Source organism: Entamoeba histolytica, genomic scaffold, assembly GCF_000208925.1.
Source record: "Entamoeba histolytica HM-1:IMSS scf_1104750517413 genomic scaffold, whole genome shotgun sequence".
NCBI lineage: Eukaryota > Evosea > Mastigamoebida > Endamoebidae > Entamoeba > Entamoeba histolytica.
The window spans coordinates 1-22,083 of NW_001914886.1; the positions used below are offsets into that span (position 1 = coordinate 1).

Below are 22,083 nucleotides of genomic sequence, written 5' to 3' on the forward strand. Positions count from 1 at the left end.
CATATTAGTATTTATTTCAATAAAACATTTAATGTATTATTAGTAATTACGAATAAAAAATATATTATAGGGAAGAAGATAAAAAGAAGAGATAGTAATAGAAAAGTATAAATGAAAAAACGTAAAGAAGAAAATAGAATATTTTAAAAAGTTAAACACATCAAAAGTAGTTTATTTTTTAAGTTTTTAAATAAAAATAAATAAAATGAATTGCATTATCTTAATTAATTTTATATTCAAAAGAAATTAGACAGAGTTTTAAAGAAATTAATTTATTGTGACCAGTGTTTATAACTAGTTTTACATTCACAAGTCATCCTTATAAGACAATTATAAATTAAACCAACAAATGTTACAACATCAACTTCAGTCTTTCCTTTTTTAACTTTAGTTTCATCCATTAAAGAGGATAAATACAAATAATCTCCAATAACTTTTTGTTGAAAAGAATTTGTAGAAGTTAAATTTAAAGATTGATTTAATGGAATATTAAATTCAATTCTAAAAATTTTAATATATTTTATAAATGAATTGAAAATAAAAGAAAGAAGAATAACAAACAATAAGATATATCTAAATATTAATAATACTTGTTTTATTATAGGATAAATAATTGAAGTAATTGGAATAACTAATTCATTTCTTATTTTATCTTCATTCTTAGGATCTAACAATTTATCAAATATATCACAATTTCTTTTAATTTCATTTAAATCAGTTGGTTTTGTATTATAATCTTTTCCTATAATTGACATCTTAACACCTTTTTGAGTTACAAATGAAACTACACCATTTTCAATTATTTGTAAATACCATTTAGCAAGTTGTTCTTGAAATTTACCTGAATCAATAATAGCAAGTAACTGAGTATAATTAATAAATGGTTGTTGAATAATATTTTCCATTAAACTATTAAATAAATAATTTGAAATAAAGTTCTTTTTCTATTATTTTTGTTTAATATAAAAAAAAGATAAATTCTTCATTTTAATAATTATTTATTTATGCTTTTTATTTTAATTAAACAGTTCTAGTAGTTTTTTTTTATTATGGTATTTTTTAAATAATAACCTTTTGCATGAATGAGTGTTTTTGAAAATATTATTTCGTTATTTCTTCCTTTAATTCTCATTAAGAACATTAAAAATAAAGTTAGAAATATTCTGTTAAGAAGAAAGAAGATGTAAATTGAAAGAAAGGTGTTAATATTGTTTTTTTTTTCTTTTTCAAATATTTTTTAAGTTTTTAGATCTATTCTTCTTATGGAACGTATTGCAATTGATTTATACTCTGGAAATAATTCAATTGAAATTAGAAAAAAAGCATCTGATGCTATTTCTTCAATAAATGGGTTTCAGTGGGCTTGTAATATTCTAAATAATTGTTCTAAAAAACGATTAGAAGTTGTTTTATTTTCACTTCAAATCATAAAGCATTGGATTTATTTATTTGATAGTGATGACCCACAATTAAATGTTTTATTAAATTTATTAATTGTTTCATTAAAACAAATGTATGATTTAAATCAACGTTTACTTTGTGTGAAGATTGGAGAATGTTTTAATGGAGTAATTTGTAGAAAGTTAGATGAAAATGATTCAATACTTTCTATTTATTTATCAATAATAAAAGATATTAAATACCATCCATTAATTGTTTTATTATTTCAATTATTATTAGAAGATATTAATTCTACAAAAGTTAAACAAAATATATTAATTAAACAACTTTTTATTATAACAAATTCATTGAAAAGAAATGGATATGAAATTATTCAATTTTTAATTAAAATGATTTTTACATCTCCACAAAACTCTATTATATCAATTAAATTAATAGCACAATATATTGATATGAAATGTATTTTAAATACAATGTTAATACCTGGATTAAGAGAATTATTTATTAAATATAAACAACTTCAAGATGATATTTTTGATTGTGTTAATGACTTAATTTCTAATAAAAACATTACAAAAGAAGCTATTCCATTATTTTTAGACATTATTCAAATTTTCTTAAAATCAGGTGATGATAAAGCTCTTATTGTTCTTTTAACTTTTATTAATTCTTTTGGATTAATATTAAATCAAGAAATGGTTTATTTCATTCTTGAAAATTTATTAAGTTATTACCAAATTAATATAAATAAAATTGATATTATTCATCATGAAATAGAAGTGATTTATACAATTTTAAAACTACCAAATGTTTTTAATGTATTTAAAATAGGAAATTCTGAACAACTTATTATTCAATTAATTCAATTGATTATATATTCATCATATCATTCAATTAATCATCAAATGAATTGTATTGACTTCTCTTCTATTGGTTCAAATGAAAGTCAATACAAAAGAGTGCTTAATTTAAATATTAATACATTAGAAATTATATTTTTAAATAATCCTCAAATAATTATCAGTCAAATTCAACAATCTTTAAATCAAATATCTTCTATTATTCTTTTAAAACATTCAAAAAGATTAAATGAAATGGAATTAGTTGATTTAACTTCATTATGTTATTTCTTTATATTTCTTCAACCAAAATATATTGTTCATTCATTACCTTTTCAAGAATTATTAACATTATATAATCCTTTCTTTGAAATATTAAATTATTTACAACAAGAAAAAGATTCAGTTATTTTAATGGAATTAATAGAACAATTATTAACTGTTTTTGAAAGTTTTTATAATTGTATTTCATTAATATATTCTAACCAATTGGATCAATGGGCAAATAACTATATTCAAAAACTCATACTAACAAGTCAAAATTGTTCATCTTCTAATGTTTCAATATTCTTTATTAAAACAACTTTTTGTTTTATTCAAACAATTGGTATACAATGTTTAAAATTTCCATTTACTTTATCTATTCATCAACAACCATTACAATTTTTTTCTCATTTTCATGGAATTATTCAAATAGAAGCAATATCACAATTCTTAAATACTCTTCTAAATTTTATAGAGTCAAACAATACTCAATTATATTTCATTCAAAAAACTTTTCAAACAGTTTTTGATAATTTATGTATTCAACCATTAATAAATTCAATCAAAAATAAAGACCAAACACTTATTAAACATTTATGTCTCATTATTATTACATTTATTAATGAAACAAGTAATCTTAATGTAATACAAAAAGAAATGATAAGTGGACATATTAACACATTATTTAAAACATTTGAGCTTTTAGATTTTTCACAATTTAATGATGATATAGTAAATGTTATAACTAAAATGATAAATTGCTGTTTTATGAAATTAACAAATACTTTAAAAGAAGAAGTTATTTCAATACTTTTACAAAAGTATATGAATATTTTTTCTGGTCATGTACTTGAAATAGTCACATCTTCAAATCAATTAAAAACTAATGTTATATGTATGTTCATACAATTACTTTCTAAATTTATTTTAGTATGGTGCTCTATATATGGAGACTCTCCTTCTAAAACGTTTTCAGACACTACATTCTTAGCTTTTTTATTTTGTTTAAATGATATTGCAAATATTCTTTCAGAATATACTATTGGTTCAGAAGTATTTAGAGAAGGATTTAATATTCTTTTTGATGTAATTCAAATACAATATAAAAACATTGATGATTACCCAGAATTCTCTGAAATTGCTTCAAAGCTTATTGAAAATGGAATACAATCTTCTGATATTGAAATGGTTCAAACTATTTCAAAACGATTACTTGCATTAAATAAAACTATTTCATTCTTTTCTCTCATTTCATTACGTTCTTCTTTACCATCATTTTTAAATACGTTTATTAAAGTACTCATATCTTCAATGCATAGTTTTGATGTTTTATCAGAATTACTTTATTCTATTATTTCATCTTCATCCTCTAATTATTCTTCATTTTATAGTGTTGTATCATCTTTCTTATCTACAACATTAACAGATGCAATAAAGAATAGATATTATCAATATTTACTTCAGTACATTGAAATAAAACAAGATGAATCATTAGTTCAATTCCAACAACAACTAAAATATTTTGTAAGTGATTATTTACTTTTATCAAATAAGAGTTGTTCATAAATAACACATTTTTATTTTTATTTTTGTTTTTCTTGTTTTTAAAAAAGAAGAAGAATCTTAAAACCTGCAAATAATATTTTATCATCACATGAATGAAGAAAAGAATATTTCAATCTATGAATTTGATGTAAAACAAAATCCACAATCATTTAAAACTTGGTGGAATTATATTGAATATTTTGATGAAAGTCATTTTCAATCTAAAATAACCATTTTCCAACGAGCATTACAGTTTGTGAATAATTCTCTATATAACAATAAAAGACTTATTGAATTAGTGAATTGCCAGGAAGTTATAAATTGTGGTATCATTACCTTCAAACTATTCTTATAAATGCAAGAAAGAGTGGAATTGATACTGAAATTAGAAAGAGTGTAAATGAGGTATTTGAAGAAAGTTTAGTATATATGAATAAAATGCCAGTTATATGGAAATTATATATTGAATGGTTAATAGAGAATGGAGAAATAACACAAATGAGAAGAGTATTTGATAGATCATTACAATCTTTACCAATTGGTCAACATAATGAACTTTGGAAAGTTGTTATGAAATTTGTGATTACATTAAACACACCACTATTATTTGAGAAATTAGTATTGAGACATATTTTATTAGATAGAGGAATGATTGGAGAATATATTCAAATTTGTAAAAAGAAAGGAGAAAAATATTACCCACTTGCATTAAAATTATTAATTCAAAATGTTAGTTTACATTCATTTAGAATGAAAAAAGAAGAATATGATTTTATGATTCATATTTTTGAAAGTCTTACTGTCCAAGATAAAGGAATTGATGTTCAAAATATAATGAAAAAAGGAATTCAAGAATTTCCTGAAGATACTGGAAGTTTATGGGTTGGAATGTCTTTGTATGAAATTAAAGAAGGGAGAATAGAAACAGGAATTTCAATATTAGAAGAAGCAATGAATGAAGTGATTACACTAAGAGATCTTTATATTGTAAGACAATGTTATGAACAAGTTATACACAATTATATAAATAAACCAGGAATAAAAGAAGTAGAAAAACAAGTAATAGAAGAAAGAAAAGAGTATTTACTTGGAAATCAAAATATTCAAATGAATTTAGTATTACTTAAGAAAGAGCCATATAATGTCAAAGAATGGATTGAAAGAAGTAGACTTTATGTAAAAAATGGAGATGTTTTAAGTGGTGTTAAAACATTAATAGAAGGAATTAAAACAATTCATGGAGGAAAAGAAATTAATGGAAAAAAAAATGAGTTATGGAGTGAACTTATTGGATGGTATCTTAAAGGGAATAAAAGAAATGAAGCAAAACAATTATTTGAAAAAGCAAAAGAAGACAATTTAACACAAAGAGAAGAAGCTGAAATTTGGTATGAAATGATACAAAATAAAATTAAAAGTAATAATATAAATGAAGCAAGAGCATTATGTGAAGAAGCAACATTAAGACAATCAAAAGTAAAGAATGAAAGAATGATTTGGAAAGGGTATCTTGAGATTGAAGAAATATCACACAATATAATGGGGAAATGGAGTGTTTATGAAAAAATGATAGAATTAAAAATTATTACAGGGAGAGAATTAATAGAATATATTAAAGAAAAAAAAGACAAAGGAGATGGAGATGATATATGGAAAATTTATGAAAAAGGAATTAATATTTTTGAATATCCAGTAAAAGGGATGTTATATAATCAATATATTAATGAGTGGTGTTCATTGTATGGAGAAAAGAAAAAAGAAAGAACACGTGACCTTTTTGAAAATGCCATTGAAAGTGCACCTATTGAATGGAAAAAGAAGATGTATGATCAATACATTAAATATGAAATAAAGAATAACTCATTTAAAAGAGTTATTGATTTATATAAAAAAGAAGTTAATGAAATACTTAATGAAGAAAAGTGTGAAGTATGGATCAAATATGCTCAACAAGTAGATGAAGTTTTTGGATTTGAAGAAACAAAAAAGGTATATTTAGAAGGTTTAAATTCAATAGGAAGAATAGATGAATGGAAATTATCTCTTTCATTTGCTGAGTATTTAGAAAACCAAGAAGATATTGAAGGTGCAAGAGAAATTTTTTCAACTGGAAGTAAAAGATGTAGTGTTAAAGAACATGAAGAATATTGGGATAGATGGAAAGAATTTGAAGAAAGGTTTGGTAGTGAAAATACATTTAAAGATTATTTAGTTACAAAGAAAACAGTTATGAAATATTTTGGAGAAGCAGAATGATTAATACAAGAATAAAATGGAAATGTTGGTATTTTTTTCGTTTTATAAAAAAAAAAAATTTTAAATAAAGAACAAATCTATTTATAAATCATTATAAAGTGATTTGTCACCGTCTCAAAACATAAAAAATAAAGAATAGTATTTTTAGAAATATAATAGAACTTAAAAGTCAAATAACAAAAAGAAATGTCAACTACTCAAGAATTAAAGAATGCAATTGAAAGGTCAAAAAAAATTGAAATAATGAGAGAAAAGAAAGAATACCAAAGCAGAAAGATGGAAATTGAAGAATTGGATTTAGACTGCTTTAGAACTATTTATCAAATAATAGGTCAGATATTTAATGATAAAAGAGATGAGTTAATAGCTACAAAAAAAAAATATGAAGAACTTCAAAATTGTTACACTCAAGTAGTTGAAAAATTAAATAAAACTATTAATATTATCAATGCAAATCCAAATGCTTATCCTGCTCTAAAAACAAACCAACATCCTGACTTAGCTGTCCAACAATACCAACAACAAATTACCAAAATTTCTTTAAGAAACAAAGAAATGATACAGATAATTAAGAAAAATAAAGAAGAATTCATGAATAAGGTACGTGAGTTACATTTAATTTATTTTCAAGCTATTGAAACACAAGAAGTAGTATGGCACCCTATCCAAAAAAGAAAGAGGATAGAAAGTTTATCTGATCCTTTTAAAGTAAATTCACGAGAATTTTATAAAGAAAGAGTGTATTGTTTAAAAGAACGTTGTGATGAGACTTATAGAAATTTACTACAACTTCATGAAGATTCAAAGCTTCAATCAAAATATAGTCAACCACCTCCTTCACGTGCTGCTTTAGCTGTAAACAAAGAAAATGTAACAATGTCATTAAAAGTATCTCCTTTAAAATCCTCATCTGAGATAACTAGTATTCCTAATATTACTCCAAGTTGTGTAAAAACTAACTTATATAAAGAAGATAAAGTCAAAGAACCTCAAACAAGTATTTGGGGATATATTCCTGTTCCAAAAGGAAATTCAGGTGAGGCTGTTGAAGTAATAACCAAATCTTATCATTTCAAAGTTGGTGATCAAAGTACAAGCGTTTTATTACATCCTTATGGACCATGGTCTATTTATATGAAAGACGCAGAAATGTATTTAGGTTATGATTCAATTTTAGGTAACGTTATATTAAGTATATGTGAAATTAAAAAAGGAGCCCCATATCCACCAGAGTGTTTAGACTCTAAGGATGGAGTATTATGTACATTGAAAACAAAAAAAGGAGAGTATAGGTCAATGTTCGACAAGTTTTTAGTTATGAAAGAAGGAAAGTATAATACGCAATTTATTTCAAGTTTATTAGAGGCATCAGCTTCTAATGTAAAATATAAGTTAATGGATCCTTCAGGTAAAGCACCCTTAATGTGGAGATATGACGAAATAAATGCACCAACTTGTTTTGAAGTTGGTGTTAGGTATATTAATACTGACTCAATTTGTAATATTGTTGACGACTGTAAATATCCAAATTCATTTGATAAGTTTTTATCATGTTTTTCATCAGCTATGAAAGTTACTGAAGAAAGTAGTTTACAACAAATAACAAGTCAATTAAGTTGTACAAATTATTATTTTTATTGCCAAAATGATTGGTGTGAAATTGCTTATTATGTATCACCATTAATGGGAAAAGAAGATAGAACTATGGCACTTGAAAATGCTATTGTTACATTATTATTTGTTGAAGGAAATCAACCACTACAACTTGATTCTCTTTCAACAAATGATATTGTAATTGTTGTTACTCATGACATAAATGGATATCTTGTTCGTGTTGCTCAAAAAGGAAATGACTGTTTTGTAGAAACACCACTTCCTCAACCTAATTATGTTATTCCAGGTTATCAAATGAAAGGATTTATGACAACACTTATTGTTGACTGTTATAAATGTTATCGTAATCGTACTCAAGCCATGAGACATTTCACTGAAAAAAGAGATGAAGTATTAACAAAGATTAAAAAATCAAAATAAAATATTTTATTTCATTATTTGTGTTTTTTTTTAAATATTCTTAAAAAGTACTAAAAATATTGAAAGTGGATTTAGGTTGATTATGAGCAAAGTAATATTATTTGTACGAAAGTAATATTATTTTATTCAAACAGTTTTTTGAAAGTCTGGTATGACGTGGTAAGAACTTTTAAAGGATTTAAGATGAGAAACATAGAAACTCTATGAATAAAGAAGAAGAACAGTTTAAGTCAAGTCCACTATTATCTGAAGAAGAAACAGACAAAGACTATGAAGAAGGTAGTGATGAAAATAGTGGTGAAGAAGAGTTTGAGTATGATTGGGAGTTTGCTGGACAAAACATCAAATTAACAGGAACAGAAGCTGAGATTATGAAACTTATTGAAGAACGACTTGAAAAAATATCAGAAGAAGAAAAGAAAAAGATAATAGAAGACATTAAGAAAGGAATGAAAGTTGGAATGAAAAAAGGATTTAAAAAAGGATTTCATAAAGAGTTTCATGATAAAAAGAATAAAAAAAATCATTTAAATAAAAGAGTTAAAAAAGCAATTAAAGCTGGAGTAAAAGAAGCTACCAAAGAAGGAATAAAAGAGAGTACAAAAGAAATTAAGAAAGATATAAAAAAAGAAGTTAAAGCTAGTATAAAAGGAGAAATCAAAAAACAAGTTGAAATTAAAAAAGAAGAAGTAAAAGAAAAAATAAAAGAAACAACAACAAGTGAAACGAAATAAATAATAATACACAAATGTAATTTTTTTGTTTGGTATTTTAAAACTAAAAAAAGAGAGAAAGAAACTCAAAAACAACATTTATAAGGAAATTTGGATTATGTCAAATTATCTTAATTTATATCAACAATTCATTAATAAAAATAATGATGCACTAAAAGAGCTTAATAATAAAGAAATGCTTGAAGAATTAAAAAAGAGTAAGTTTTATAATAGATTGATTTTTATTGGATGTGAAACAAATAATAAGGAGCTTGTAGAATTATTATTAAATTATAGTCCTTCAAAATTAATTTGTCAAGACATACATGGGAGAACTCCATTAATGAGTTGTTTATTACATCAAAGTTTAGATGTAATTGTGCTGTTATTATCTATTGGAGATTGTAGATTAGATATTGTTGATTCTTTTGAAAATAATATACTTCATTATCTTTCAAATTGTGAAGTTGATGATTTAATAGAGTTATTAAGTAAGAGAGTAATTGAAGAATATCCTTTATTTATTAAAAGAAAAAATGCATTAGGAGAAAGTCCTCTTCATCTTTCAATTGAGAAAGGTAATATTAAATTTGCACAATTATTACTTGATAATGGAGCACCACTAAATCAAGTTACAAATGGCAATCAATCTTCTCTAGATTATGCTCTTTATTGTACTACCAATCAAATAGAAACGATTCAATTTGTTAAGACAAAAATAAAAGAAAAAGAAAAAGAATTAGAACAAAAAAAAATTATTCTTTCATCAAAACCTGAAGAATGTCAAATGAAAATTGACTCTTCTGTAATTAACCAACAAAATATTTCTGACAAAACTAATGGAAATATTATTGATAATACTATTGAAAGATCTCCACCGGATGTGGAGGTTATTGATAAAGATGATATCCAACAAGTAAAAGAAAATACCACTAATGCTTATTATTCTTCTTTATTAAGTAGCTTTTTTAAAAAGAAAGAAGCAGTAAAAACATTAACAAAAGAAGAAGAATATCAAATATTGTTAGAAAGTATAGAAATTAATGATAAAATGCATAATTCTATTGATTCTTTTAATAGAAAAAAGAAATTTAGAATGATTTCTATTGATGGAGGAGGAATTAAATGTATTCTTCAAGCAATTATCTTTTCAAGACTTGTAGAAAAATTTCCAACTTTATTAGAAGAGGTAAATTTATTTTGTGGAGTATCAGCATCAAGTTTTATTTGTGCTGATTTGGCTCTTGGGATTCATCCAAAAGACATTAAAAAATTGATGATTGAAATGTGTAAACATAGTTTTGAAAAGAAGTCACGAGGATATATGGAGTCAATGTATTCTAATAAATATCTTATTGATGTTGCCCAAATGACTTATGGAGAAAAAAAATTAAGTGATATACAACGTTATATTTTAATTAATGCATTTCAATTTGACTCTGGAGAGAATGACCCAAATAGATGTTGTAAAGCATGTGTTTTCAATAACTTTATTCCAGGATATGACTGTAAAATTGGTGATGCATGTTTACGTTCAGCAGCTGCTGTTGGTTATTATCCACCATATCAAGGATATGCTGATGGTGGAATTTTTGAAAATAATCCATGTGTTTGTGCATTCCCCTATATATTTGGGGAAAGAGGGCTTGGAATAGATATAAATAATACTGTGTGTCTTTCAATTTCATCAGGAAGACCACCAATTAATTATATGGATAGTAACAAATATACTGATGTTGGGTTATTACAACTTTTACCATTATGTATTGATGGATTTTTGTGGAGTAGAAAGTCTATGGCAGATGATGTTGCAAAAGGGTTTTTAGGAGAACGATATATGAGATTTGATCCAGTATTACCAAATAATCTTGATTTGGATTGTAATAACCAAATCGAAGAATTAATAGAGTTAGCTAATAATGTAGATATTACTTCAATTGAAGAGTGGATTCTTAAGTATTGGCTGTAATAATATTTACAGTTCATAATAATGATATTTCAAAACTATTCTTTATATTTTATTCTAATTTATTTTATTTTTTTTAACTATTAAAAATATTTTATACCATAAAGCTGGTATATTAAATGGTATAACTAATATAATACCTATTACGATATTAATGAGATTATTAGAAGAAAACAAATATTCATAATGAAATAAAGATTATGATAATGAAAAAAGATAAATTAAGAGATTTAAAAAATAAATGATATGATGTCTAAATAAAAATAGAAAATTGATATTTTATTTTTATGAAAATAACGAGTATAATCTATGAGATTATTCATTTCATTATTGTCAATTTTATTATTAATGTCAAACCACACTTTATGACAGAAGAAGTAATTTTTTCATTAAATTAAACTAATGTTAAATCCTCGATAAATTAATTTTTAATTTCCTAAGTCAATATAATAAATATTCTTCATTTTGGTGATATGAGAAGAAATTATACATTTTTTAAGAAGATTGGTAAACGCCATTATGTGATGAATAGTACATTTTAAAACTTTATGTCTTTCAATTTCTGTTAGTCAGTTAAGTGAAACAATGTTATTTTATAAATTAATATTATTTTCTATAAGATATTGCCATATTAATAAACAATGGAATTTTCATTTTATTGAACTTTAAGAGAACAAAGATTAATTAGAGTATATGTATTTAAAAGACTAAATGTTGGTGGTAAGAGTTTTTTAGAAAAGAGTTAATTAACTCAAAGGTATTGAAGAAAGAAGTGTTTTGAATAACTTCATTGTATTGGTAGTTAATTAAAATGAAATAAAAGACTCTCGTTATAAGTAGGAAGATGAAGAGCAACATTCATTAGAAAAATTGATTTCATTGCATAATATTATTTATTGAATAATTTTTTAATTCTTCTATCATAAAAAATACAAAAAAATGAATAAATTCAATAATATAATAAATCTCATTTAGAAAAAGTATAGTGCAGGAACAAAACGAGTATTTCCATTAAAACCAACAAATGTCTGTGGTTGTATCACTAATTCTCTACACATAGGACATCTTGGTTGTTGAATAAGCCATTTAAAAATACATTCTTCACAATAAACATGACCACATTTTAACTTAATTGGACGATTAACTGTGTCTTGACAAATTAAGCACATTTTGTCTTCTAATGAATCTACGGTTACTGAAGTACCAAACATATTGTTTTGAGTGAAAAAGGTTTTAAGAACTTTAAAGAAACAAGAAAGAAAATTAACAAATCCAAGACAACGTTCAAACACATAAAGCCACGTTATTGGATATATAACAATATAACTAATCCATTGGTTGGTTATTGAAGTGTATGAAATAAGATAATTATAAATAATAAAAGTAGGAAGAATAACTCTTATAGACAAAGTAAGTGATTCTATCATAGAGAGTAATTTACATAATAATAATATATTTTTAACTAAAAATATTGTTAAAACTTTTAGATAATAATTTATATAACGGTAAATACAGTCACATAGATATAAATAAATGAATAAATCACTAAAAGAATTTGGAATAACAGTAATATCTATCATATCAGTTATTCCTATTTGCCACACCTTTATAATAAATAATAACATAGAAGGAATACAATAAACTAATATCCTTATTTTATTTTCCCCAGTATTTACATATTGTGTAACTAACTCAGTTAAATGATAATGTTGAATGAAATCAACTATAATAAATAAAGTATAAAAAATATGACTAAAGAAAAAGAATAATATAACTACTATATAAGACCCAAAACCTGAATCATAATCATTATTTATATAATCATTATCACCATCATTATTATTATTATTTTGGTTGTTTGGTTGTTGTTCATTTCCTGTATGAGGTACTTCATTTAATTGAGTTAAACCTTCTTCTCTCAAATTAACTTCATGTTCATCAACATTTCCCATTTCAATTTCGTGTTCAAATTTTGTGTCTTGGTTTTCATTAGTATTTAATGAATTTATATGATTATTTTCATGAGTGTCTATACAACTCAATTTATTTGTACAGACAATATCACTATCACATTCTTTTTCTGTTTTCTGTTTATTAAGATGTTCTTCAGTTTGTGACATTTAAGTGATTTTATAGTATTTTTTTGTAAACTTTTTAGAAATAAAAAATGAGCAGAAACAGAATATCAAAAACCCTTTATTATTTATTCTTAATCAAATCAACCATCTCCTCAATTGTTATCTCATTAAATGTGTGAATTGCCAGGTTGCATCCTTTAATTTGAAGTAATTCATTAACAGTCATTTCTGAGGCAATTCCTATTGGAGTAGCACCAGCTGATAATGCAGAATGAATACCTGAAATAGTATCTTCAAATACAATACAATGAGAAATACTAACTCCTAATTTCTTAGAAGCTTTTAAATAAATGTCAGGAGCAGGTTTACCTTTAAAAGTAAAATCATTAAAAATAATTTTATCAATATCAAACCATTCTTCCAAGTGGTATTTTTGAATAAACACTTGAACATTTCCCCAATCACTTGAAGTGGCAATAGTAAAAGGAATATTACATTTTTTTAATGCCTCAAAAAGATTAATTGCACCATCACATAATTTTATATCACTTTTCATTAACATAGTTCTATATAAATTTTCTTTTTCTTCAGCATATTTCTTTGCATCTTCATCACTTATTTCTTTATTGAGAATATGTTCAATTAATTGTTTATTTGTTCTACCATTCAATAATTTAAATTCATCCTCACTTAATGGAGTACCTCTTATTCTTTTTGCCATTTCTTTCCAACAAAATGCATGAAGAGGAGTATCAAATATTAAAGTCCCATTAAAATCAAACAAAACAGCTTCCATAAAATAACAAATAAGTTTTAGTTTTTATTCCAAAATGAAAATTAATAATAAAATATTAAATTGGAATTAAACTTTGGTTTTCATTCAAGCCAAGAACATATCCCAGTCCAAGTAAGAATTGAGCAATATAATAAGTGAACATTACTAAAAATCGAATAAATGAATTTGTTTTTACCCACAAAGAAACACCTAAGATAGAATCACTTAATATAAAAAATAAATATCCAATAAGAACAACTAAACGAGAGGATAATGTCCATTGTGCATTATTAAATAAACATACACTTCCATAAAATCCAATAGAAATAATTGTTAAATAACCATAAACTATTTTCCTCATATATTCTGGAAGAATAGTATAATTCTTTAATATTGTCCAATAAATAAAAACTAAAATAAAAACAAAAATTCCAATCCATTCAAATGCCAATGCCTAATTATATTATTAATTTTATTTGTTTTTTTTTTAAGAATAATTGAAAGATTTAATTTTACAAACTGAAACAGATATAAATGCATATGCATTACAAATATGTGCAAGACCAAATGATAACATCCCAACTAAAAATATATTACCTTCAAATAATAAAAAGAAATCTCCAAGAAATGAAAATATATATCCAAGAATAAATACAATAGGTGTTTCTTCAAGTGAAACAAAAAGAAACAATCCCATAATTAAACAAAAGGGACATTTACTTAATCGTACCATCATTTTATTATTATTTAATATAGCATTCCAATGAATAACAGCATTGATTATTGCAACAATAAGTAATGTAAGTGGTACGTATTGGTTGTTCATAGATTATGAAATTATCGGTTCTTTCGACTCAAGATATCAATCTTCTATTATATTCTATTTCTTATTTATTGTATGAAATAACAAAAATATATCTTGAAATTAATTTATCTTTGTTATTTTAATTTTTTTTTTATTTATTTAAATTGAACTTTTATTGAAACAACTTTATTAAAAGAAATTTCTAATAAAAATTAAATAACCAAATTGAAAATGTTATTATGAAAAAGAAAGACATAAATAATTAACTTATTTACATATTTACTTTTTTCTTATTGAATAAAATTCAAATTTTTGTGATAATAAAAAGTACTAAACATTATAACTAAGAATCTTTTTGAATTTGTTTTATTAGTTAATGAATGAATAGAACAAATAAAAGAAAAAATAAATTATTCTTATTTTAGGTTTTTAATTTTAATGTATTATTTTATTTTAATTCATTTAGAATATATTGAATTGAATAGTATTATAAGTTTATTGTATAATAAGAATAATTCAGTAATGAGACTTTGTGAATAAAGAATAAGAATTAAAAATATTTAATTAGGAATAAAATTATTCAATTAATCTAATACAATATATTTATCTTATTAATTAGCAATTTACTATTTTTTGTTCTTTTATTTTAACAAAAAGAATAAAAGTTCATATAGAATTTTTGATAATTGTTAATTATCTTTATGCCTTTGTTAATTAATTTACATTAAATAGTATTCATTTTAAAAGTATATAACAAATTATCAAATAAATTAGATTTTTCTTTGTATTGAACAAAAATTAAAAGAACGTACATAGACTCAAACCAAGTAAAACAAAGATGAAAAAGTAATAATTAAAATGAAAATAATGGTAAAAATAAAGATATTAAACTAAAAAATAAAAGAACAAAAATATATCATTATTAGTTTTAATAAAAATAAATATATTATTCAAATTCAATTGCAAATAATTCTTCATCTGTTAATTCTTTCTTTTTAGAAACTTTATTTTTATACACATAATATGTTGTAAATGCAATAAATGCTCCAATAATTCCACCTGCAAGAATATCAGAAATAGCATGGTGGTGATCATAAAAGCGGGTTAGTCCAACAACAAAAGCCCATACACAAGGTAAAAATACAATGAATTGTACAATTAAATTATTTGACTGTTTGTATTTTGAAATAAATTCTAATAGTATTAGTGATAAGAATACTTGTCCTTGAAAAGCATATGCAGTATGGCCAGATGGGAAACTATGGTTACAAGTTGGTTTATAATGTTCAATACAATATGTATTATAAAATGGTCTTGGTTTTCCAGAATATCTTTTTAATAATTGAATGATAATTCCTACAATCATTTCACTATTTAGAAATGGAATAAGCACTGTTAATCCTTTTTCTATATTCTTTTGATAGATAGATATTATTGCAATGACACAAATTGGAATATAAAAATTAATAATAACATTCATTGTTCTTGGAATAACGTCATTAAGTTTTGAAAACATATAATTTGGGTCTTCTTTGTAAGGAATTTCTTGATGAGTTGGAATGAATCCAACTAAGTTATTAATAATTATTAAAATAAGATATAGTCCAATGTCTGACTTATACTCATTAATGAATCTTTTACTATTCTCAATTATTCCTGTCTGATTCATTGTCACAGAATTATAAGTTCTTAGTATTTTCTTTGAAGATTTTTTTATTTTAGTTAGTCTTTTTAAAACAAAATTTGAATTTTTTTGTTTTTAATAAGAAAATTCTTTCTTCTTTTATTAAGAAACAAAACACTGGAAATAGAGTATAAGTCATTCTAATATAATAAACTGCATATATAAATATATCATTTTATGCTATTTCTAATAAAAGATGAAAAGGTTGGTTTTTTATTCTTCTATAAGATTGAGTATTATTTTCATGTTAATCAAAATAATGAACTATTATAAGACAATCATTTTTATTATTATTTCTTTATTTTTTTTTATTTGAATATTAATTATATTGTAATTGAATGGTTATGTTTGTTATATTTGTGTTGATTTGATATTTTGTGGTATTTTGAGAGTATTTAAATAAAAAAAGGAACGAAGAAAAACAGATAGATTAGAGAGAAGGAATTTGAATATCAAACCCGTGATTGTACAATAGAATATAGTGTAATACCAAAGTGTTTATGGTTAATCAGTTTTTTTGGGAACCTTCATTGGAGTTAACCAAGATTTGTTCTACTCAATTGTGCAAGAGTTGGGAAAGACGAAATAATCTCTTATTTATCCTATATTTAATTATATTATATTCCTCATTCTATTTACATTCAATTAACAACTACTATGTAAATGATTGTATTATTCTTGTTTAATTAATCCAATAACGATAAAATGAATAAGAAGAATAAAGAAATGTAAAATAGAATAAGTAATGATATTCATTTAATATTCATTCTTTGATTTATTATTAAATTATTACAACCAATAATTTGATTGTTATATTTAGTTATTTTATTTCTTTTTTTTAATTATTTTAATTAAAACTCTTATTGATTAACACTGTTGTATAGTTTAGTTGTATCATTCTTCTTTCTATTAGTTTTTCTGTTTCTCCTATGTTTTGGTATGAACTTCAAGAACTATTTCATCAAAATGTTCATCTCAAAATTTATGTCTTTGTTCATTTCTATTATTTCTTCATCTAAATGATAATATCATGAGTCTCATTTTTCATTACTTTCAGAAATAACAACATCCAATTTTAATTAAATTCAAAATATTTTTGTTTTCATTTCAATTAAAATAAAAAATGACTCTTTTATAATTTTTAAAAAACAAAACACGGATAATCATCTTTTTAAAAAGCCAGAGACAAAAGTAAGAAGATTTAGTCTCGTTAAACTAAAAAATTATATACGTTAATTTAAACTGAAAATAAATTAAATTCCAAAAAAAAAATATTCATAAAATACAACAGTTTTTATCAGTTTGAATAAATTGAATTGTGGACCAAACTAAAAAAAAATATTTTTAGTTTTTCGAATGAACATTTTTTTTAAAGAGCTAAAAGGATGAATTATTAAACAAATAGAAAAGAAAACTAAAAATAAGAAAAAATAAAAATAAAATGACCAATCAAAGAGAGACAAATCCGTTATTAATAATCTAACCTATTTGTTGAATCATCTATAAGAAAATATTTCTTATGACCCAACTAACACCACAACAAGCACTTACTTTCTTACTTGATGGTAATAACCGATTTGTTGAAGGGAAAACAATAACATATAATTTTGAAGAAAGAAGAAAGGAATTAGTTAATAAACAAGAACCAATTGCTACAATTATTTGTTGTTCTGATTCAAGAGCACCTCCAGAATATTTATTTAATGTTAATTTTGGAGATATTTTTGTTGTTCGATCTGCTGGTGGTGTTATTGGACAAACAGAATTAGGGTCAGTAGAATATGGTGTAACTCACTTAAAAACTCCTCTTATTGTAGTTTTAAGTCATACCTCTTGTGGTGCTTGTACTGCTGCTTGTCAACGTGCACATTCAGAGAATGCACTTTCTGCTATTCTTTCAGACCTTATTCCAATTGCTGAAAAATGTAATAATGACATTCATTCTACTTGTATTCAAAGTGCAGTACAACATGCTGAATTTCTTCGTTCAAACCCATTATTACAACCTTTGATAAAACAGGGTCAATGTAACATTGTTTCAATGATATATAATATAGAAACTGGTAAATGTGAAGTTGTTCAATAACAATCTAATAATGGAATATATAACATAATTTTATTTTTTTAAAGAAATTGTTATTTTTGTTACAAAACAAATAAAAATTATATTTTTAGATTATCTTTTTAAAATTATAACTAACAGATGAAATAATTATCAAGATTCCTGCAAATCCTATAATAACTACACACTTTTTCAATACATTAAGTTAGTTCAATAATGAAATTAGAAGTCGAAACAATTTGTTGGTTTTGTTAAGTCACTAGTTCTTTGACAAGAAGAATAAAAAAGAAGCAATGAAAAGAAATTTGAAGTTAATAAAGTCGTTTTAAGTAATTATATAAAGATGAGGAAATAGTACTTTTTCATTCTAACTTAAAGAACAATGCCACCTAAACCATCACATACAGTCACCGGACATGACCATAACCATAGTATTCAATTTGATTGGTCTAAATGCATGGGTTGTGGAATGTGTGCTACTAAATGTACTTTTGGGGTGTTAGTAAAACAACCACCAAAAATTCCACCATTTGTTCAGCCTAATAGAGAAAAACTCTCTCAAGAAAATACCGACAAGACAAGAGTACTTATTGATGAGTCTGAATGTACTGGGTGTGGTCAATGTTCTTTGGTTTGTAACTTTGGTTCTATTACACCAATAGACCATCTTGTTGATACTTTTAAAGCTAAAGAAGCTGGAAAGAAGCTTGTTGCTATGATTGCACCTTCAACTCGTTTAGGTGTTGCTGAGGCTATGGGAATGCCTATTGGAAGTACAGCTATGGCTCAGTTAGTTCATTGTTTAAGACTTATTGGATTTGATTATGTATTTGATGTTGATGCTGGAGCTGATAAGACAACAATGGATGATTATGCCGAAGTTATTGAAATGAAAAAAGAAGGAAAAGGACCTGCTATTACTTCCTGTTGTCCTGCTTGGATTGAACTTGTTGAAAAAGAATATCCTGACTTAATTCCAAACGTCTCTACTGCCCGTTCACCAATTGGATGTTTAGCTGGTTGTATTAAAAGAGGATGGGCAAAGGATGTAGGAATTGCAGTAGAAGATCTTTACACTGTTGGAATAATGCCTTGTATTGCTAAAAAAACAGAGTCTCAAAGACAACAAATTCATCAAGACTATGATGCTTCATGTACTTCAAATGAAATTGCTGCTTATTTCAAAAAACATCTTCCACCTGAAGAATGTAAATTTACACAAGAAAGAGAAGAAGCACTTGCTAAAACTGAAGATGGTCAATGTGATTTACCATTTAGACGTATTTCTGGTGGTTCTAATATTTTTGGAAAGACTGGAGGAGTTTGTGAAACTGTATTGAGAGTAATTGCACGTAATGCAGGAGTTGATTGGAACAGTTGTACTGTTAACAAGGAAGAAACTTTTAAACATGCTGCAAGTGGATCAACAATGACAAATCTTTCTGTTGATATTGGTGGAACTATTATCACAGGTGCTGTTTGTCATGGTGGTTATGCTATTAGACATGCTTGTGAACTTATTAGAAAAGGAGAGTTAAAAGTTGATGTTGTTGAAATGATGGCATGTGTTGGAGGTTGTCTTGGAGGAGCAGGTCAACCAAAAATTCCACCAGCAAAGAAACTTGAGATGGATAAGAGAAGAGTAATGTTAGATATTTTAGATCAACAAACTGATATTAGAGCTGCTAATGAAAATACTGATGTTCTTGGATGGATTGATAAACATTTTGATCATCAAGGTGCACATCAGCATCTTCACACATATTTTACTCCCAGATATCAAAACTAAATGAACAGTTCTTTATTATCCTTTCATATTTTGTTATTTATAGTCTCGATGTATTTTTTATCATTTGTATCATTCATATCTTGAAATTTAAATTTCTAATTTCATGCCTCCTAAAAAGAAACATGTTGTTAAAGTACAAGTCACCAAACCTCAATTGACAGAAAATGACGTTTCAATAAAAAAAGATGAACAAGTTCATCACACATATAATACAAGAACAAATAGAAAACACACAAAAAAACTTCATGTTGTTATGGATAAAAACGATGAGCTAATAGCATATGACGAAGATAGTTTTCAAGAGGATATTACTAATCAAAAAGAAAGTCATTACCAAATAAAGAAAAATCTTCATGACATTAGTTCTTCACATCAAATAGTAAAAAAATTTGATGAAGGTGAAATAAAAAGAAAACATATTCCAGTTGATACATCTGTTGAACAACAACCAATTAAAGGAATTATGATTTGTTGTTATGGAACAACAATTGATATTCCAAAAGAAATAGAAAATAAAGAATTTAATTCATTAACATCATATGTTGTTTATTCATCGGGTAAAATTAATAAAGATGTTGTTGAAAAATGTGGAATAAACAATATTCCAATTGTGTCTGAACAATGGCTTATTGATACAATTAAATCAACAACAATAAAAGATCCATACGCATATCTTGTTCCAATAGATAAATTAGATATTGATGAAGAAATAAAAAGAGTTGAAATATCAAATAAGGATAGTCGAAAAAAGAGAATAATTGATTTACTTCACTAAAATTAATTATATTTTTTTATAGTTTTTAGGAATTAATTTATTAAAACTTTTAGACAAAAAGAACTTTTAAAGTTACATGTCGTTTTGTTATAAATACAAGTTATATTTTGATAGTATTATTATTTCATTAAAACGAATAGACAAAGCTGCTCCATTGTATTTTTCGTATTTTACTAATGCAGTAGTTCTTAGTTTTGTTTCATTTATTAGTTTTATTATATTTTATAGTTTGTCATTCTTCTTTTATTACCTTTCAATAACATAATATAACACTTTCAGCTGACTCTAATAAAGTAAATTCTTTCAATAAAGATGAAACTTCTGAAGTAAATGATGTACATTTAAATTATTCGAGAATAACTTTCTTTTGTATTGTGTTGACAGTCCTTCCATTAATACTATCAATAATGGTTTATAAATCTCTTGTTAATATTCATTATTTATCAACTCAATTTTCTATTATTATTTCTTCTATTATTTGTTTTATAACTCTCTGTGCAGTTCATTATCATTTCATTTTTGTCATTCACTTCTTTATCTCAATCGGACTAATCATTTTTGTGATTGGAATATCTCTCTTCTTAAAGCAACTTTGTAGTCTTACAGTCCCTAGTTATTCATATGATATTCAGTTATGTGAAATAACAATGTTGTCTACACTATGTACTTGTATTGCCATTCAACCAAAATGGTATATTATAGGTTTACTTTCTCCACTATTCTTTTCATTACCTCATCCTAAGAAATTAGATGAATGGATTCGAACGTTTAACCAAAAGCATTTCACTCTATCACTCTATTTCTTATGTGCAACAACTACTAATATTGTTGCATTGTTATTATTATATGCCAGAATCAGTCAAGGGGGTTTCTATAATTATGTTATTGCTATTGTTTTATTTGCTTTGATCATTAATTCTGAGATAGTTGCATATATCCACCAAAAAAAAGGGAATCACTTGTATAGTGAAGAGGTAACACAACCATTAGCAGATGATGAAGGTAATGTCCAACCATAAAATTTTCGCTTAACTTTTTTATTATTTTCTTTTTGTTCTTAATAATTTAAAAAAATAATAAAAATTAACTATTGAATA

The 22,083-nt window shown here is 24.6% G+C and overlaps 14 protein-coding genes across 14 annotated transcripts; 9 read left to right on the forward strand and 5 right to left on the reverse strand.

The window, feature by feature from the left end:
* Window positions 1–272: 272 nt before the first annotated feature.
* EHI_073280 (uncharacterized protein) lies at window positions 273–905 on the reverse strand (the record flags this gene model as incomplete). The annotated part of the gene is made up of 1 exon (XM_651604.2): window positions 273–905. The coding sequence occupies one exon, from the start codon at window positions 903–905 to the stop codon at window positions 273–275; it is 633 nt and encodes a 210-aa protein (XP_656696.2).
* A 357-nt stretch (window positions 906–1,262) lies between these two features.
* Window positions 1,263–4,070, forward strand: EHI_073290 (uncharacterized protein; the record flags this gene model as incomplete). The annotated part of the gene is made up of 1 exon (XM_651603.1): window positions 1,263–4,070. The coding sequence occupies one exon, from the start codon at window positions 1,263–1,265 to the stop codon at window positions 4,068–4,070; it is 2,808 nt and encodes a 935-aa protein (XP_656695.1).
* An 88-nt stretch (window positions 4,071–4,158) lies between these two features.
* EHI_073300 (uncharacterized protein) lies at window positions 4,159–6,305 on the forward strand (the record flags this gene model as incomplete). The annotated part of the gene is made up of 2 exons (XM_651602.1): window positions 4,159–4,301; window positions 4,349–6,305. 2 exons carry the CDS (start codon window positions 4,159–4,161, stop codon window positions 6,303–6,305), a joined length of 2,100 nt encoding a protein of 699 aa, XP_656694.1.
* Window positions 6,306–6,491: 186 nt separating this feature from the next.
* EHI_073310 (uncharacterized protein) lies at window positions 6,492–8,339 on the forward strand (the record flags this gene model as incomplete). The annotated part of the gene is made up of 1 exon (XM_651601.1): window positions 6,492–8,339. The coding sequence occupies one exon, from the start codon at window positions 6,492–6,494 to the stop codon at window positions 8,337–8,339; it is 1,848 nt and encodes a 615-aa protein (XP_656693.1).
* A 203-nt stretch (window positions 8,340–8,542) lies between these two features.
* EHI_073320 (uncharacterized protein) lies at window positions 8,543–9,073 on the forward strand (the record flags this gene model as incomplete). The annotated part of the gene is made up of 1 exon (XM_651600.1): window positions 8,543–9,073. The coding sequence occupies one exon, from the start codon at window positions 8,543–8,545 to the stop codon at window positions 9,071–9,073; it is 531 nt and encodes a 176-aa protein (XP_656692.1).
* Window positions 9,074–9,170: 97 nt separating this feature from the next.
* On the forward strand, window positions 9,171–11,021 carry EHI_073330 (phospholipase, patatin family protein; the record flags this gene model as incomplete). Its single annotated transcript, XM_651599.1, has 1 exon — window positions 9,171–11,021. One exon carries the CDS (start codon window positions 9,171–9,173, stop codon window positions 11,019–11,021), a length of 1,851 nt encoding a protein of 616 aa, XP_656691.1.
* Window positions 11,022–11,989: 968 nt separating this feature from the next.
* Window positions 11,990–13,138, reverse strand: EHI_073340 (zinc finger domain containing protein; the record flags this gene model as incomplete). Its single annotated transcript, XM_651598.1, has 1 exon — window positions 11,990–13,138. The coding sequence occupies one exon, from the start codon at window positions 13,136–13,138 to the stop codon at window positions 11,990–11,992; it is 1,149 nt and encodes a 382-aa protein (XP_656690.1).
* A 64-nt stretch (window positions 13,139–13,202) lies between these two features.
* On the reverse strand, window positions 13,203–13,892 carry EHI_073350 (HAD hydrolase, family IA; the record flags this gene model as incomplete). Its single annotated transcript, XM_651597.2, has 1 exon — window positions 13,203–13,892. The coding sequence occupies one exon, from the start codon at window positions 13,890–13,892 to the stop codon at window positions 13,218–13,220; it is 675 nt and encodes a 224-aa protein (XP_656689.1). The 3' UTR covers window positions 13,203–13,217.
* Window positions 13,893–13,935: 43 nt separating this feature from the next.
* EHI_073360 (uncharacterized protein) lies at window positions 13,936–14,697 on the reverse strand (the record flags this gene model as incomplete). Its single annotated transcript, XM_651596.2, has 2 exons — window positions 13,936–14,325; window positions 14,392–14,697. The coding sequence occupies 2 exons, from the start codon at window positions 14,695–14,697 to the stop codon at window positions 13,948–13,950; spliced, it is 684 nt and encodes a 227-aa protein (XP_656688.1). The 3' UTR covers window positions 13,936–13,947.
* Window positions 14,698–15,622: 925 nt separating this feature from the next.
* EHI_073370 (lipid phosphate phosphatase, putative) lies at window positions 15,623–16,345 on the reverse strand (the record flags this gene model as incomplete). The annotated part of the gene is made up of 1 exon (XM_651595.1): window positions 15,623–16,345. One exon carries the CDS (start codon window positions 16,343–16,345, stop codon window positions 15,623–15,625), a length of 723 nt encoding a protein of 240 aa, XP_656687.1.
* A 1,534-nt stretch (window positions 16,346–17,879) lies between these two features.
* On the forward strand, window positions 17,880–18,446 carry EHI_073380 (carbonic anhydrase, putative; the record flags this gene model as incomplete). Its single annotated transcript, XM_651594.1, has 1 exon — window positions 17,880–18,446. One exon carries the CDS (start codon window positions 17,880–17,882, stop codon window positions 18,444–18,446), a length of 567 nt encoding a protein of 188 aa, XP_656686.1.
* Window positions 18,447–18,804: 358 nt separating this feature from the next.
* Window positions 18,805–20,211, forward strand: EHI_073390 (Fe-hydrogenase, putative; the record flags this gene model as incomplete). The annotated part of the gene is made up of 1 exon (XM_651593.1): window positions 18,805–20,211. One exon carries the CDS (start codon window positions 18,805–18,807, stop codon window positions 20,209–20,211), a length of 1,407 nt encoding a protein of 468 aa, XP_656685.1.
* A 103-nt stretch (window positions 20,212–20,314) lies between these two features.
* EHI_073400 (uncharacterized protein) lies at window positions 20,315–20,986 on the forward strand (the record flags this gene model as incomplete). Its single annotated transcript, XM_651592.1, has 1 exon — window positions 20,315–20,986. The coding sequence occupies one exon, from the start codon at window positions 20,315–20,317 to the stop codon at window positions 20,984–20,986; it is 672 nt and encodes a 223-aa protein (XP_656684.1).
* Window positions 20,987–21,633: 647 nt separating this feature from the next.
* EHI_073410 (uncharacterized protein) lies at window positions 21,634–22,005 on the forward strand (the record flags this gene model as incomplete). The annotated part of the gene is made up of 1 exon (XM_001913499.1): window positions 21,634–22,005. The coding sequence occupies one exon, from the start codon at window positions 21,634–21,636 to the stop codon at window positions 22,003–22,005; it is 372 nt and encodes a 123-aa protein (XP_001913534.1).
* Between the last annotated feature and the right edge of the window lie 78 nt (window positions 22,006–22,083).